The sequence below is a fragment of the Charadrius vociferus genome, unplaced genomic scaffold (assembly GCF_000708025.1).
Source record: "Charadrius vociferus isolate BGI_N301 unplaced genomic scaffold, ASM70802v2 scaffold317, whole genome shotgun sequence".
NCBI classification, from domain to species: domain Eukaryota; kingdom Metazoa; phylum Chordata; class Aves; order Charadriiformes; family Charadriidae; genus Charadrius; species Charadrius vociferus.
The window spans coordinates 575870-591149 of record NW_009649193.1 but is presented as its reverse complement, the minus strand read 5'-3'; the positions used below and the strand labels follow the sequence as shown (position 1 = coordinate 591149).

Below are 15280 nucleotides of genomic sequence, written 5' to 3'. Positions count from 1 at the left end.
TCAGTGGGTTCCGCCAGCCCGGTAATTTCTCCGCAGCAAGGAGCAGGTACCAGTCGCGATGGAGGTACCGTTCGCATCTCGCTCCATGACTGGCTTCGCTGCCGGCTGCGCCGCCACCACCGTCCTGGCTCCAGGAAGGGGAATCGGGGGTACAGCGCGTGGCACGAGGCTGTTCAATGGTGTTATGGGTGAGCACCGTCCTGGCTCCAGGGAGGGGATTTTGGGGCACAGAGTGTGGCATGAGGCTGTTCGACGGTGTTACGGGTGTGTTGGACTTGATTATTCGAGTGTTGCGTGCGTTTTAGGTGATAATAGCATTGCTCAGGGTGGGAAGCCCAGGGCTTGGAGGGGGTCCCCCCAAAAAAGAGGGGTCCTGAGCTGGGCACTGCAGGATCTTCTGCCTTGCCAGCCAGCCCTAAGCTTTCGGGGTGTGAAAACACACCTGGCACACATCTGTGTGGTGCCAGGGAGGGATTTTGCTGTGTGTCTGTGGCTGCTTCGTTGTTGAGCGAGTTGGAGCTCAAAAAGAAAAATCTTCCCTTATGCTTTTTTGGGGGGGGTCAAAGCCCATGCGAAGTGACTGCGTATAGAAACGTGAAACAGGTGTTCTCCATCCTCGTGCCAAAATCGCTTTGCATATCTTTTTTTCCACCCCGTTTCGCAGAAAACTGAAGCTGAGACCGGGTTGGGTTTAACCTGCAGCTGCCCGGTCACCTGTGTGCCGTCTGGGACGGCTCCTGTGTGCCGTGTCGGATCGATCAGCCTCCACGCGGGTTGAATTTGGGGGAGACCACGCTGGTTTGGGGGGGTTTCTCTATTAGCTGGGGGCTCCTGTCACCATCTCTGTAAGACGGGGAAGCTGAGGCTCAATCTTTTATCTCCTTTATGCTCAGAACTGGCTGCCACGAGCTCAGGCACAAAGCAGAGGACAGGTCCTGATGCTTACGCGTGGGGTGACGATGATAAAGTTATAAAACATTATATTATAAGAGATGCCGTGCCCTTGCCGGGCTTCCCCCCGCGCGCGCAGAGCCGCGGCAGTGAGTCACGGTCTCCCAAACGCCGGGTTGTGACACTGTCAAACGAAGGCGGCTGACGAATGAGCTGCTATTTCCAGGCTTCCTGCTAAATATACTTTCCCCTCCCCGGTCCCCTCCGTAGTACTCTTCAAAAATTAAGGCCTTCCCGTCGTTAACGAGGGAAAACAAACCGTGTTTCTGCCTCCCCCGGTCTTTGCCAGATGTGGGAACTGGGGCACGCGGGCGGCTTAAAGGCTGAACAATTTGGGGAGAATTGGTGGTGGGGGGGGGAAGGGGAAAAAAGCAGAATTTGGGTCTGCTTGTAAAAAGGGAGTAAACAGGGCGATGTCGTGCTGTGTCTGTGGGAGCAGAGGGGCTGTGCCGCCCTCGGGAAAGGGTTTTTTTGTTGAAGCTGGCTGTTTACTTTTAAAGGCTTTGGTCCAAAGTTTGTTCTTTAGTTTACATATAGGGCCTGTGTCAATCCATACCGTGGATCAACACGTTTTTCTTCCAATAAACACTGCGGCTGGTGGCGAGGGGGGCGGTGGGAGAAACAACCCTTAAGTTGTGAGAAAAGCCTTCGGACAGCATTTTATCTTTAATTAGTTTGAGTTGTTTTTCAAGGCCTGGAAATATTTTTCCCGGCTCAGACTGCCCCTTAAGTTGTGAGAAAAGCCTTCGGACAGCATTTTATCTTTAATTAGTTTGAGTTGTTTTTCAAGGCCTGGAAATATTTTTCCCGGCTCAGACAGCAGAAACTCCCCCAGCCTCCCCCGCCAGAGATTCGGAGCCGCTTCCTTCCTCCGAAACTGTTTTAACCCAGGCAGGACGGCGGGGATGACTGCGTGCCTGGGGCATCCCAGCCAGGGTGAAGGCAGCAACGGACCCTGCCTATCCCACCGAGCTGAGGCTTTCAGGAAGGGAAGCGGGTTTCACAGAGCGACCTGGTACCTCTCTGCGAAGGATGCTTAAAAATTATCCCTCGCTTCTGAAAATATTAGGACTTGAGAGTCGCAGCCGGTAGGTTTTTTGGGGAGAAGGGCTAAGCTGCCTGGATGTGCGTGCTCAGGCGTATTTATTAAAAGCCGCTTGTGTGCTTGTGAAAGTGAAATTGGGATTTTGGGTTGGACTCTTAAAGCGTTTTGTGGTGGGGAAAAAACACAGCATCTTCTAAAAAGGGTGGGGGGAGCTTTGCTGCTTTGTATTAGGCTGCAAACTCCAGGCTAGAAGGGGTGTGTATTTTTCCAGTCGCTGCATTTATTGGGGAATGGATGCCTTATCCTGGTGGGATTGTTTGGGCTTTATCCATCGCCCTGCCGTGGAGGGCTGCGAGGTGGATGCGCTGATTTGATGTCCGGCCGCGTTGCTGCACGCGACACAGCCCAAACCCTGTCCCGGCTGCTCTGAGCATCGCGGAGAACTGTGCTCTTGATGGATTCATCGGGTTTTGCCTCTTCGCCGTCCGGCTGCCCTTTGGTCCTCGGGTTAGTGTCATTAATCACCAGAAACCCACTTGCTGCTGAACACGCTGTTCCCTCTGTGTGGCTGTAGAGAGCCCCCAGGACAACTGCTTCCCAAATTTAGCTGGTTCAGGCACATCACTCGTGCTAGGCAGGGTGAGGAGCATCTCCCTCACTGCCTTGGGCAGTGGCGGGTTGCATAGAGGTGCCCTTAACGCAGGGCAGGGAGCAAACAAGGAATATACAGCTTTTCCTATATGATCCCTGGTCAGCTCGTCACACACAGACAAATCCTTCTCCCACCTATAGAAATCCTTACCCGAGTCATGGTGGCGCTCTGTAGGATTTGGACTTCTGGCTGCCTTGAGAAAAGGCTGGAAATAACAGGGGAAAACCAAAGAAGGTTGAGGAGGTCACCTCACAGCATAACCAAAAAAATATAATAATACCTGGAGAGGCCCAATTCTGCACATCCCCGTGGCAGTTTTGCGGCAGCTCCGGCTCTACTCACTGCCCCGCGGGGCAGGAGCGTGCCTGGTGGTTCCTTTCCCGTACCAGCATCTTGTGTCAGAGCAAACAGGCAGCGAGCGTCTCGTGCCTCTGAATAATCCTCACGTTGCTCTTCCCATTACAAACTTCTCCTTTCTCTTGCTGCCTGTGAAACGCTCGATGTAAGCTCTAGAGCTTTGCCATCACCGGTGCTCCTTCCCGAGGTGAGGAGAACTGGTTTCTGCTTTGCAGGAGGGCTGGAGGTGTCATTGCTGGACGTTGTGGTTCAGGTCTTCCCCGTAGAATCATAGAATGGTTTAGGTTGGAAAGGACCTTGAAGATCATCAAGTTCCAACCTCCCTGCCATGGGCAGGGACACCTCCGACTAGACCAGGTTGCCCAAGGCCACGTCCAGCCTGGTGCTCCAAGTTGATAGGGTGGAGGAGATGCTGTGGGGGTTACGGCTACAGCATGGGATTTTGGAGCCTGATGTTCACTTGATGGAGCTCAGTTTTGACCTCGGTCAAGTCACCTGTCCCTCTGTGCCCACCAGTAAGGAGTGTGTTGTGAGCAATGGCAAAAAGATGCGCATCCCTCGTGGACGTGCAGGGTGTCTTTCACCTTCAAGGCTGGAGGGATGTCACCAGTGTCCTCCTGAAGATGGTCTGTCCCCTGTATTTTGTGCTCCATCTGCCTCAGCTGCTGGAAACCACAACTCTTTTCCTATCTGAACTGAGATGTCCTTGCAGTGGTGGCAGGGAGGCGGAGGTGACCCGGCCAAGGGTGTGCAGCACAATCAGGACTCTGGTGGCCTTGCGGGTGGTGAGTCTCGGAGGACAGAGCTAAGCTGGGTGATAAGTACGTTGGTCTGGGTTTCTTGTGCAACTGCAGCGAGGAAAGCATGGAGGTGTAAGCGCTCACAAAAGGAGATATGATCAGTGAGATGCAACCTGTCTTTTGAGCCCTTGGAAAGCCCAGGGACCCACCTCTGAAAATGCTGCCTTGGCCATTAAAGCCCTGCTGGTGCCCACAGGGGAACGTGTGCAGGGACTGCACCAGGGAGAAGGATGAAATCCTGCACACATTCATATGTTTCCGTGGTCAGTGTGAACAATTGCCAACCGGTTGCAGGAAAAAGGAATGCCTTTGATGCCCAAGAGGAGACCTTCCCTCCATGTAAGGTCTGTGAGATGTCCAGAGGTGGATGGGGAGGTTCAAATTCGGCTGCTGGTGTGTGCCTGGGCTTCCCCATCCATCAGATGGAGGAGAGAGGCAGTTCATCTTCGGAAGTTGGTCAGTCAGGAGCCTGCCTACATCCAGGAGGTTGCATTTATCTCAGGCTGTAAAATGTTTTACACAGGCTTTAGCGAACAACCCACTACCTCTCTGTAATGAAAGGTGGAGGGGTGAAGGAATGCAGAGGTGACCCCCAAAGCTGCTGGTGGTCCTCTGGCCCATGGGAAGCAAAGGCAAGTGTGGAGATGGGACAAAGCATTGAGTGATCCTCAAATGGATGGAGGAAACCTTCCTACCAGGGCCTTTAGAAAAGAAGATTAGGAGAGTCCTTGCAAACTGTGCTGGGGCTGAGCACTGCGTGGGCATCACTCCCCAACCCAGAGATGCTCCGAGGTCATTTTCTCAGACCCGCAAGTCTGGCTTATGGCCCCTTCAGCAGGTTAGGAGAGTTCATCTGCAGCTGATGCCTTGTTTCCAGCTGTTTACACCTCTGGATATCAGCCAGGTACTCGGGTAGGATGTAAATCCTTCAGTGCCTGCTGCCATCGGCACATCCATGACACGGCCGCCCATCCCTGTGGCATCACAGCCACCGCTGGGTTCGTGCATTTGTTTCACACCCTGTGAGAGCTTGTGATGAAGTCTGGATGTAAAGTCTAGGTCTCAGTTGTGCTGTACCGCTCTGGGATGAAGCAACTTTTCTTTCCTAGCCAGCAAGGTTTCCAAGAGCCAGAAGTGTCTCCTTAAGCCAGCATGAGGCCAGGCGATGCGCTTTTTCCATTACCAACCCAAATTCAGCCTGTGATCTCCCACAGCAGAGTGCTTCTCGCATCTACTCCTCCACAAGCAGAGCACAACATGTGGGATTCCTTTTTATAAGTGCGTGGGGAAAAAAAAAAAAAAAAAAGTAATGATAATCCCCAGACATCATGAAAACACACCGCGGAGTTTGCTTTCCCCCAGCCGAGGCTGCAAGAGGATGGGCAGCGCTGCCTGTGCCGGCAGAGCGGAGCCGCCGGCCGGTTGCTCAATGCTCGTGGGGGCGGGATGGGAACACTTGGCAAAGTCCCTATGTCATCCCCCCCTCCCGTCACCACAGCTACGTCCCACAAGACGTGAAGCAATATTTCCAGCCGGGTTTTTAATAGCCTGCAGCTCTGAAACGGTGGCAGCGATGTCTGTGTGAAATGCAGCTCGTCTCCATCAGCGTTCGATGGGCACAGGATTTTTTGGGGCTGGTTGTGTATGAGGCCGGGCGCTTGCGAAGCATTAGAGGGGTGGCTGAGGAGCCATCGGAAAGGTAAAAATCTTTAGTGACCTGCTGCCGGTGTGGGGTTGGACGGGGTGAAGTCATGTTTGGTGTCAGACGTTTGCCCACCGGGTTCTGCTGTGGCCGTGACTTGAGGGTGACATTGGTCTTGGAGATGCTCCTTTGGGGCATCCTGCCGATGCGCTGGGATGGGATGCTCCGACCCGACCCCACAAAGCCTGCTTCACTGCTGGGGAGGGTCATCCCCTTGAATTAAAAGCAATGAATGAAGAGCAAGCAGCACAGCCCTGGTGTGCAGGGGGCCTGGTGTCTCATCCCAGGCTTTTCTTTCGCCTTTAGGGACCAGCCTGTGATGCTGGACATGCGGCTGGGATCTCGTGTGTGGCCAGCACAAGGTTCAGCTCTTTTGCCAAAGCTGCTTTTTGCCCTGCCCCGTGGGACACTCCTGAGCACCTGCCTGGTCTCTAAATGGGTCTGGCCTCACCGGTCCCATGGCTGCTGTTACTGGAAGAGTATCCGCAAAGATGCGGGGGCTAAATCCATCCGTAGCCCATGGGGCTTTGAAGCTACTGAGCTTCCTCAGGTGCTGAATATTGTCATTCCTACCCAGGCTGGGCTCCTGGCACGGCGGCCCAGAGCGGATGGGAATAAGGGATGGTATTCATTAATGCAGACGGCCCACTGGGTCAGACTCTTGGTGTCCCCCGAGCAGTGGGTCACACGTGATGGTGGTCCATGCCACTGGAGGGATGCTCATCCTCGAGGGGAAGGGGGGAGCTTCCCCCGTCAGGCTGGCTGGTGGCTTTTACAGCTGCATTGCTTTTCCAGGTTTCTCCCTCTTTTATCCACCCCTTTCTCCTTCCCAAATCCCAAGTTCCTATTGGCAAACCTCTTCCCTAGCAATCTCCTTGCTGAAAGGCGTTTCTGTGAGTGAAGCCGGTGCCTGCACATCTCCCTGGATGATTTGCCTTTCCCAGTGCTGTAGGAAAGGGGAATAAATGGTGGCAGAGGAATGGATTCAACGACTGATTTGCTGTTTTTCCCCCCCTCTGTGTGTCTTTGACAGGTTACAGCCAAGACTGCCTTCCTGTTTATCTTACCTCAGTACAACGTTAGCGTGCCTACAGCAGGTAAGAGATGCTTCTGCTGCTGACACCCCAAGGGGAGGGTCAAGTCGTGGTCTACCCCAAACGCTTGCTGCCAGCTGGCCTGGGCTTACCCTCTACTGATGTACAGGCCCTTGTTTGGTAGCAAAAGAGCCTTTAAAAATAAGAAATGAGCAGGAAAAACAAAGTTTGAGTGGCTCAGAGCATGCTGATCCTGTCTGCCAGCCCTCTTGCTGCCAGGGTTGGGAAGAAATGTTTTCCAGGGGGTTTTAGGGCTTCCTCTCCTGTTTCATAGAATCATAGAATGGTTTAGGTTGGAAGGGACCTTGAAGGTCTTCTAGTTCCAACCCCCCTGCCATGGGCAGGGACACCTCCCACCAGCCCAGGTTGCTCCAAGCCCCGTCCAACCTGGCCTTGAACACCTCCAGGGATGGGGCAGCCACAGCTTCTCTGGGCAACCTGCCCCAGGGGCTCACCACCCGCACAGTGAAAAATTTCTTCCTAATATCTAATCTAAATCTCCCCTCTTTTAGTTTAAAACCATTCCCCCTCATCCTATCACTACATCCCCCAGTAAAAAGTCCCTCCCCAGCTCTCCTGTAGCCCCTTTAGGCACTGGAAGGATGCAAGGTCTCCCCGGAGCCTTCTCTTCTCCAGGCTGAACAGCCCCAACTCTCTCAGCCTGTCCTCCCAGCAGAGGTGCTCCAGCCCTCGAATCGTCTTTGTGGCCTCCTTTGGACCCACTCCAACAGGTCCAGGTCTTTCCTATGTTGGGGGCTCCAGAGCTGGACACAGTGGGGTCTTACCAGAGTGGAGTAGAGGGGCAGAATCCCCTCCCTCGCCCTGCTGGTCACACTTCTTCTGATGCAGCCCAGGATGCAGTTGGCCTTCTGGGCTGCAACTGCGTGTTGCTGGCTCATGTTGAGCTTCTCATCAATCAGCACACCCAGGTCCTTCTCCTCAGGGCTGCTCTCCAGCCATTCCCCGCTGAGCCTGTATTTGTGCTTGGGATTGCCCCGACCCAGATGTAGGAACCTGCACTTGGCCTTGTTGAACTGCATGAGGTTGGCTTGGGCCCACCTCTCAAGTCTGTCCAGGTCCCTCTGGATGGCATCCGTCCACTACAGCATGTCTACCTCACCACGCAGCTTGGCATCATCTGCAAACTTGCTGAGGGTGCATTTGATCCCACTGTCCATGTCACCAACGAAGATGTTGAACAGCATGGGTCCCAGTACCGACCCCTAAGGAACACCACTTATCACTGGCCTCCACTTGGATATCGCGCCGTTGACCACAACTCTTTGCTTGCAACCATCCAGCCAGTTTTAGGGCTTCCTCTCCTGTTTCTACCGTGCTCAGGCCACTTTGTGTGCTCTGCAGGGTGAGGATCCTCCTCCAAGCCTGGTCAGGCAAGATCAAATTGCCTGATTGCATGCCCGGAGTCGCTCTGTACCCTGCCTAGGGGCAGGAGGGATTTGGCTCTTTTGCTAAGCAGCAGGAGCTGCGCAGATAATTCCTGTCTCGCTTTATTTATTGGGGATGGCACAAGGTGAGGGTGCAGAGATGCATATGGTGCAGCAGCATCCCTGCTCCAGGCAGCTGATGGTCCTGATGGACGTGGAGTGTAATTCAAGGAGGCTCTGAGCTGGCGCAGGTCCGAGCCCTGTGGAGCAGAGGATGTGTCCCAGCTCCCAGCCAGGAGGTAGCTGGAGGCTCCGTCCCTGTTTGTATTTTGGCTGCTAGTTGCTACCTTCCTAGCTGGCAGCGATCTGGGCACCAGCGTGGGGGCAGCAGGAGGTGGTTTGGATAAAGCCCTGGGCTCAGGACGAGCCAAACGCCCAGGGCACGGAGCTTGGCTTGGTGGCAGAAAACTGCAGTTAATTAGAAGTGTTTGAGTAATCATCCAAGGGAAGAGCTGGGGTGGTTGGGATTAGTGAAACCAGGATGAGGCAGACGAGCGGAAGATAAAAGGTCTGCCCTTAAAACCTTTGAATGTTATGGTTGAAGAAATCATCCAGCTTCCAGATTATATTGTGGTCCGTGCTCCCCTATGGCACAGTCCAGACAACTTCCGCTGCCTTTGTGTTAAGTGATTTATTCTCTCCTGCTACTAGAAATCTCCAGGGGGGTGCTCATAACCATCTCGCCAGGACCAGGTATTGGGGTATCAATATAGGGCATGAGCTACCTGAGGCCGTGGGGAGAGAGACCTTGGTGCAGCGAGCTTGCTCGGACAGAGGGTTATTACTCACCTGAATTTTTCCAAGGCTCTTTCGCATCCCTCGTAACACGGATGCCATTGCCCATCAGTCGGCAGATCTCGCTCTCGTCTCCTGTGTTCAACGCACGCGCAGCTCCCGCTAGAGCAGCTTCCGAAATGCCCTAGAGAGAGGAGAGGAGGCAGAGCAGTCGCACACAGTGTAATGTTATTTTCTTCAGGCTTGCAATTCTTTTATCTTATACCGGGGTTACGAGCTCTGTGGTACGGGCAATGTTTTTACCTCTGGCTTTGCACCGCACCCAGGCGAGGGGCTCCTCAGGACCAAGTGTTTTCATGTCCTTACACCAGGTGTTTTCATAAAGCCTGCTCAAACCTTAGAAATCCGGACTGAAGCTTTGTTCAAGGGTAAACAGGGTCGGTGACAGGCAAGTCACTTCCCATAATCAATATTAGGAGAGGATGGTCAGGATCAAGGTCACGGAGAGCGGCAGCTGAGGGGTGGGCTGAGCTTCGCGTCGCGATGCTTTCTGCAACGTGCCACAAAGACAGCAGCTTCCCCGACTCTGCTTCTTCTCCATAAACCTCAGGGCAGCAAATAGTTGCCTAAATGCAGACGTCGTGGGTATTTTGGGTGCCGTTGGGTCTCCTGTTGCTCTGAAAGAGCAGGACCTCCCATGGGTCCTATTTCTCATCCTGGGCCGCTGTCTCGGATCTCTTAATAGCACAAGGCACCTGCATTTAGGAAGCTGAATCCTGCTCCAGCAGCTTTCCAGGGTGAGTGGGAGAGACCGGGTGTTGGATGATAACCGGGGGAGGGTGGAAATCCCATCCCTATGCCCTAATGTTCCCAGCGGGGAGTCCCTGAAGGTGAGAGCAAGCTCTGCCTGCCCATCGCCTGCTTCAGCGCTGCCTCCATGTCTTCATCCCTGATAAATTCCCATCTCTGTCCCCAGCCCCTCACCTCTGGCAGGAGAAGCTTGAAGTGTCCTGATTGGCACCTCCCTTGAGGTGTGTAACTATTTGAGGGGAAACCAGCCACCCTCTGCCAATTAACTGACCCAGGCTAGAGCCCCTTTTCCCAGCCCTGCGGCCACTGGCACAGTCATGATCTCTTGGTGGCCCCAAGAGATCTCTCTGGTGGCCCCATCCAAGCTGCGTGTTGGGAATAGCCCCCGCTGAACTTCCACTAACCCTTAAACCCTGGAAATTGTTTGGATCGTGAGCATTTGACCCACCATTTGGTCTCTTTGCAGATGGGGAGCTGGTCCAGTATCACTACGGGCTGAAGGATCTGGTCACCATTCTCTTCTACATCTTCATTGCCATCATCCTGCATGCGGTGGTGCAGGAGTATGCTCTGGACGTGAGTGCTGTTCGGTGTCTCAACTCACCCAAATATCTCAAATACCTTGGGGAGATGTGGTCCTGCTGCAATTTAATGCCATTCCAGGGGTGGTATGGGGTTTGGGGTGGTGACGAGTGAGCCTTCATCTCTGGGGGCTGCTTGGGATGGGGAGGAGGAGGAGAAGGGAGGGTTGTTGACCTGGTGGCTCATGATTTCTTCTTCCTTTTCTCCCTCTGCTCATTCCCAGAAAATCAATAGGCGTCTCCATCTCTCCAAGGTCAAACACAGCAAGTTCAATGAATCAGGACAGCTGGTTGCCTTCCACCTCACCTCCATGGTTTGGTGCTTGTACGTCGTGGTGACGGTAAGGCACGGGGCTGGCTGGGCTTTGGGTTCCCTGGGTTGGGATTTGGGGTTTGTAGAGTGCAAAACCCCAATGGCAGCAGCGGAGAGTCCCCAGCCAGCCCCTGGGCCAAGATGGGCACATTTCAGCAACTTTAGTTTACAAGTGCGGTGGGTCTTTCCAGCCATGGAGTGAGGGTAGTTTCAGGACATCCTTCTCCTGCTTCGTGCAAGACACAAGCAAATTTTCAGAGCTGGACCCCAGAAATCCTGCCTGGCCCTGTCATCTCCATCCACTGCTCTAGGACCTGCCTTCTTTCTCAGTCTTATTTTCCTCCTTATTTGTGTTCAGTGCCTTGGGGTTTTCGGATGCCCTTCACAAGGGTGTGGGGTGAATGGGCAGATGTTTGTGATCCTTCTTCTCTGTGATCCCTCTCTTGGTGAGCTGGCGGTGAGGGGAATGCTCAGAGCAGGGGAACCACGTCGTGCCTTGGGTTGCGTTGGGGATGTCTCAACCCGTAACCACTGGCATAAAATTGGAAGTGGGAACGTTTCATTTTGGGGAGGAATGGGGAGAGAAGAACAGGCAGCGGTGGAGAGATACAGTGTGAAGTGATGCTGATGCTTTGCTACGGGTGGCTGTTGGGGTCCAGCTCTGGTCCCCAGCAACGCTGAGGGTGGATGCTCGGGGGTAGGTCCCCTCGCTGCTGCTCAGGGAGTCCTGCCAGCCCTCCTTAGAGGACTGCTACCCCCTCCAGGCCAGCATTTCTGGGGATCTGCTGGAATTGCTCCTTGCCCCGTAGGGCTGCAGGGAGGGAAGATGGTTTTGGGCTGCTCTTGTCTAGTGCTATATCTGCCCCTGTTGGCTCTGAGGCTGCAGCCTCCCGTGCAAAGCCACGTTGCCACAGAGAGACCCTGAAACGCTTCCACGTATGCAGAGTAGGTCACTCTGCAAGTGCTTGCACTTTCCCCGGTCTCCCCAAACCAAAAAAAGGGCTTAGGGCGGACAGAGTGTGAGCGATGGTGACAGATAGGTCCTGGGCAGGATGGCTTCTCCACCCCAACATCTCTTTGCAAAGCTCAGTGCAGCAGCCCCATGGCAGGAGCTGTGCAGGGAGCCCCATCCTGGAATCTGCCCCGTAAGCGTGAGGCGAGAGGCTCTAGGGGAACGCAGGCAGGTGGAAAATTAAACTATGCGATGCATATTAAATGATTTTTTGTAGGCATTTTCTGTTCCCATTTCTCTTCAGAAGTACTTCTTTTTGCTTAACTGATACTTGGGCTGGAAATGCCGGTGGGGAAGAAGCACCCCCGAACCATGCACGCAGTTGCTTGTAGCTGTGCTACTGGCATCTCGCCCCCACGCCTCCAGAGCATCCCTCTTGCATTGCCCAGACCCCAAAACATCCTGTCCTCAACTTGGGGCCCTCTGGGCAGCTGAGCAAGCAGCCTTCAACCCCCAAATACGGGGACCACATGAAATTTGAGCGGGGCGCTAGAGACCCCTGAATGTGGCTGAGCTTCGGAGAGCTCAGCCCCGGCTTGTGCAGGGAACATGGTTTTTGCTGCAGGTTGAAAGGACTCGGGTGTTATCGTCAGTTCCTAATTTCGCTGTAGTTTTAGCCTGCCCCGTCGTAACCACGCACTTTGTGTTTCTTTTGCTGAAGGCTTGCATCTTTTTTCTTTTCAGGAAGGATACATATCAAACCCCCGGAGTCTGTGGGAAAACTACCCGCATGTTTATCTTCCGTAAGCACTCGCAAAAGCATTTTGTTCTCGGGCTGACCGCTTCCTTCCTCTATACGGTTTTCCCTGCGGCTGGGAGCAGGGTGCTGACAGCGCGGCACCCTTTGCACACACCCTGCTGCAACGATGCCGCAGCGAGATCCCAGGGGATGGTGGACATCTCGTTTATGGCCCCAGGGAGGGTGTTCCCAGAGGATTTCCTCCACAAGGAAGATCCTGTGGGCTTGGTCACTCATCCTGGCTGGTTCCTGCCTGCATCACCTTGGGGAAGTCACTTTGCTGTTTTATTTTTCATAGTAGAAATGAAATGGGGGATAATCCTCCCTTCTTGGGTTTTTGCAAGAGTGTGATTTGCTGAGAGAGTGGAGACCGCGGCACAACTCCAGGCACGGCTAGCTCGGCTCAACGTATCATTTCAGCCCAGAAATGATGCTTCCAAAACCCCGTGGCTTCAAAGCGGTGGAGGGGTTGCCTGGTGCTGTGCGACTGGGCACTTTCCCTGGTGCCTGGGTCCCTGGGGTCCCTGCCATGCCCTGGGCTGCCTCACACGGCTCGTCCCTGCGTTTCAGGTTCCAGGTGAAGTTTTTCTACTTGTGCCAGCTGGCATACTGGCTGCACGCCCTGCCGGAGCTCTACTTCCAAAAAGTTCGCAAGGTGAGAGCCGGGTGGGTGCTCCCATGTGCCTTGGGGATGCTTGAGGCGGTTTGCCCACCGGCTTTGGGGAAAAGCAAGCTTTGGGAGAGGGCAGGCGAAGAGGGGTGAGGGGTTAACGCGACTTTCTGCCCCTGCCAGGAGGAGATTCCCCGCCAGCTGCGGTGCATCGCGCTCTACCTGGTACACATCGCCGGCGCGTACCTCCTCAAGTGAGTCGGTGTCGTTGGAATCCCGTCCTGTGCTGCGCATGGGGCTGAGCAGGTCCTTTCGCAGTGCGAGTCACCCGGGAAGCCTCAGCGGGGTGGGGGGCATGAAGGGAATAATGGCGAGTGTTTGAAAAGCAGATGGTCTTTGAAGTTGACCTCCCGACTGCGGGCCCTTAGTCAAACAGTTTTCCCAGACCCACAGAGCTGATATTTGAAGGAGGTCAGCGGTGTTACACGATACACAGGCGGTCATTCTTCACAAAGTGTTGTAAAGCAGAAGTTAACCAGGGACCCAGGGCTGCAGGGTGCATCTCCCCTGGCTGTGGGAAGCACCCTAGGGTGCTCTCCCAGCACGGCGTGGGTGAGCAAGCTCTTATCCTCCCTCTGTATGCACAGAGCAGCAATGCCAGCGGTTAGGGCTTTGTGTCGGACCCATCCCAGCTCCGCTGGAACCCATCCCATCTGCTTTGGACTGCTTTGATGTTTTGGGGACAGGGATTCCCCCATCACCATCCTACCCCTGCTGCTGCAGAGAGGTCCAGCTTTGGGCTGGTGCTTGCTGCAGCTCAGGGATGGCAGGGGAGATGCTGTTGCTGGATATGAAGGACCAAGATTGGCCAGCCCAGTGATGCTTTTTTTTTTTCTTCTCTTACCTCCTAGCTTAACCCGCTTGGGGCTGATTCTCTTGCTGTTGCAGTACTTAGCCGAATTCTTCTTCCACATGGCCCGGCTGGTTTACTTCACTGATGAGAACAACGAGAAGCTGTAAGCAGGCGAGCTGGCCACGGCTTCAATCCTCTGGTGCCCAGGAGAGCCGTCGGTGTGATGGGGGGGTTTCGTTCTCACCTTCCAGCTCGGTGCTGGAGGCTGCTCCTGCCGACACCTCTGCTTGCCCTCCTGCAGGTTTAACGTGTGGGCTGTCGTGTTCGTGGTCACCAGGCTCTTCACCCTCACCTTGTACATCCTGGTCATCGGTTTTGGGCTGCCACGGGTGGAGAACCAGGCCCTTGACCCCGAGAGAGGGAACTTCTTCAGCTTTCTCTTCAACAATATCCTCTTCAGGTAGGAATATTCCCTATCCTATCTACCACCCTTTTTTTTTTTTTTTTTTAGTGCAGCCTTTCACATGAAGACTGAATTGTGAAACATCTCCCATACATTCCTTGGTTGTGTTATCCCAGGCTGTTTTTTGCTGAGCTCGGAAATGCCAGTGGGGATCTGATTTAGGTTCCCTTTAGGGAAGGTCCTAGCGAGCTGGGAGGGTGTGGAGGGAGCGAGGAGGCGTTAAAGGCTGTGGAACATCAACAGGAGGGAGAAGCCAGCAAACAAGTTGCTCACTGAGTGAAGTTATAAAGCACGAGCCTATCTCGGAGAAAGACTTGCAGGCTTGCCCTTCTGTGTCCGTAACCACGCTTACAGGGATGTGGTCAATGAAAAGGCGTTTTTCCTTCTGCTTGGACATGTTTTGCTGCCCATTGACGTGGGGAGCAGGGGATGGGATGGGTTCCTCATGCCCTGCAGTCTGTCTGTCAAAACTGGGAGCCTTTCTCACCCATACAGCAGCTGTAGGTTCAGTTCAGAAGTTGCTAGGATGGGTTCCTGGTCATTCCCAGGCTTTTGGGAGCTATGGACTACTGGCATGCCTGAGGATTTGGGGAACATTCTTAGCTCCCTTCCAACCATATCAACCTTTTAGCTGTACAGAGCAGCTGGGGATGTCTTACCTTTACCGTGCAGACTGTGGTCTAGGCAGTGCTGCTTGGGGGGATCCTATTCGTCGATTCCTGCTCTAAAGTCTTAAGAGCCAGCAATGCCCTGAGATCTTTGTAGTGAGGAGGGAAAGGGGAGTGGCTGCCCTGAGCTCAGGAGATTGCAGAAAGCAGAGATGGTGGCTGGAGGGATGGCGCACGCCCATGGTGCAGCCACCCAGGGGGACCTCGGCCACTGGCCCCAGTGTGGGTGGAAGGCTGGGCTGGTGGTGGCTTCGGTCCTCTGTTCTCAGCCTGCCTCTTCTCCGCCCCTACCAGAATGAGTGTGCTGCTGTTGGTGTGCCTCTTCCAGGCCTCGGTGATGTGGCGCTTCATCCACTTCCAGCTGCGGCGCTGGCGGGAGTACTGGAACGAGCAGAGCAGTCGGAAGCGAGCCGCTGCCAGCGCCCAGCAGCAAGCCAAGCCGCTCAAGAG

At 54.3% G+C, this 15280-nt stretch overlaps 1 protein-coding gene across 1 annotated transcript in view; it reads left to right on the top strand.

Annotated features, from left to right (window-relative positions):
• Positions 1-5391: 5391 nt before the first annotated feature.
• Positions 5392-15280, top strand: part of TRAM2 (translocation associated membrane protein 2) — an 11128-nt gene continuing 1239 nt past the window's right edge. Inside the window, exons 1-11 of the mRNA XM_009888978.1 lie at positions 5392-5504; positions 5814-6057; positions 6541-6604; positions 10058-10167; positions 10397-10513; positions 12182-12240; positions 12807-12891; positions 13030-13100; positions 13758-13862; positions 14001-14159; positions 15125-15280. Coding sequence (XP_009887280.1) covers positions 5392-5504; positions 5814-6057; positions 6541-6604; positions 10058-10167; positions 10397-10513; positions 12182-12240; positions 12807-12891; positions 13030-13100; positions 13758-13862; positions 14001-14159; positions 15125-15280 — 1283 coding nt within the window. The remainder of the gene's footprint in view (positions 5505-5813; positions 6058-6540; positions 6605-10057; positions 10168-10396; positions 10514-12181; positions 12241-12806; positions 12892-13029; positions 13101-13757; positions 13863-14000; positions 14160-15124) is intronic.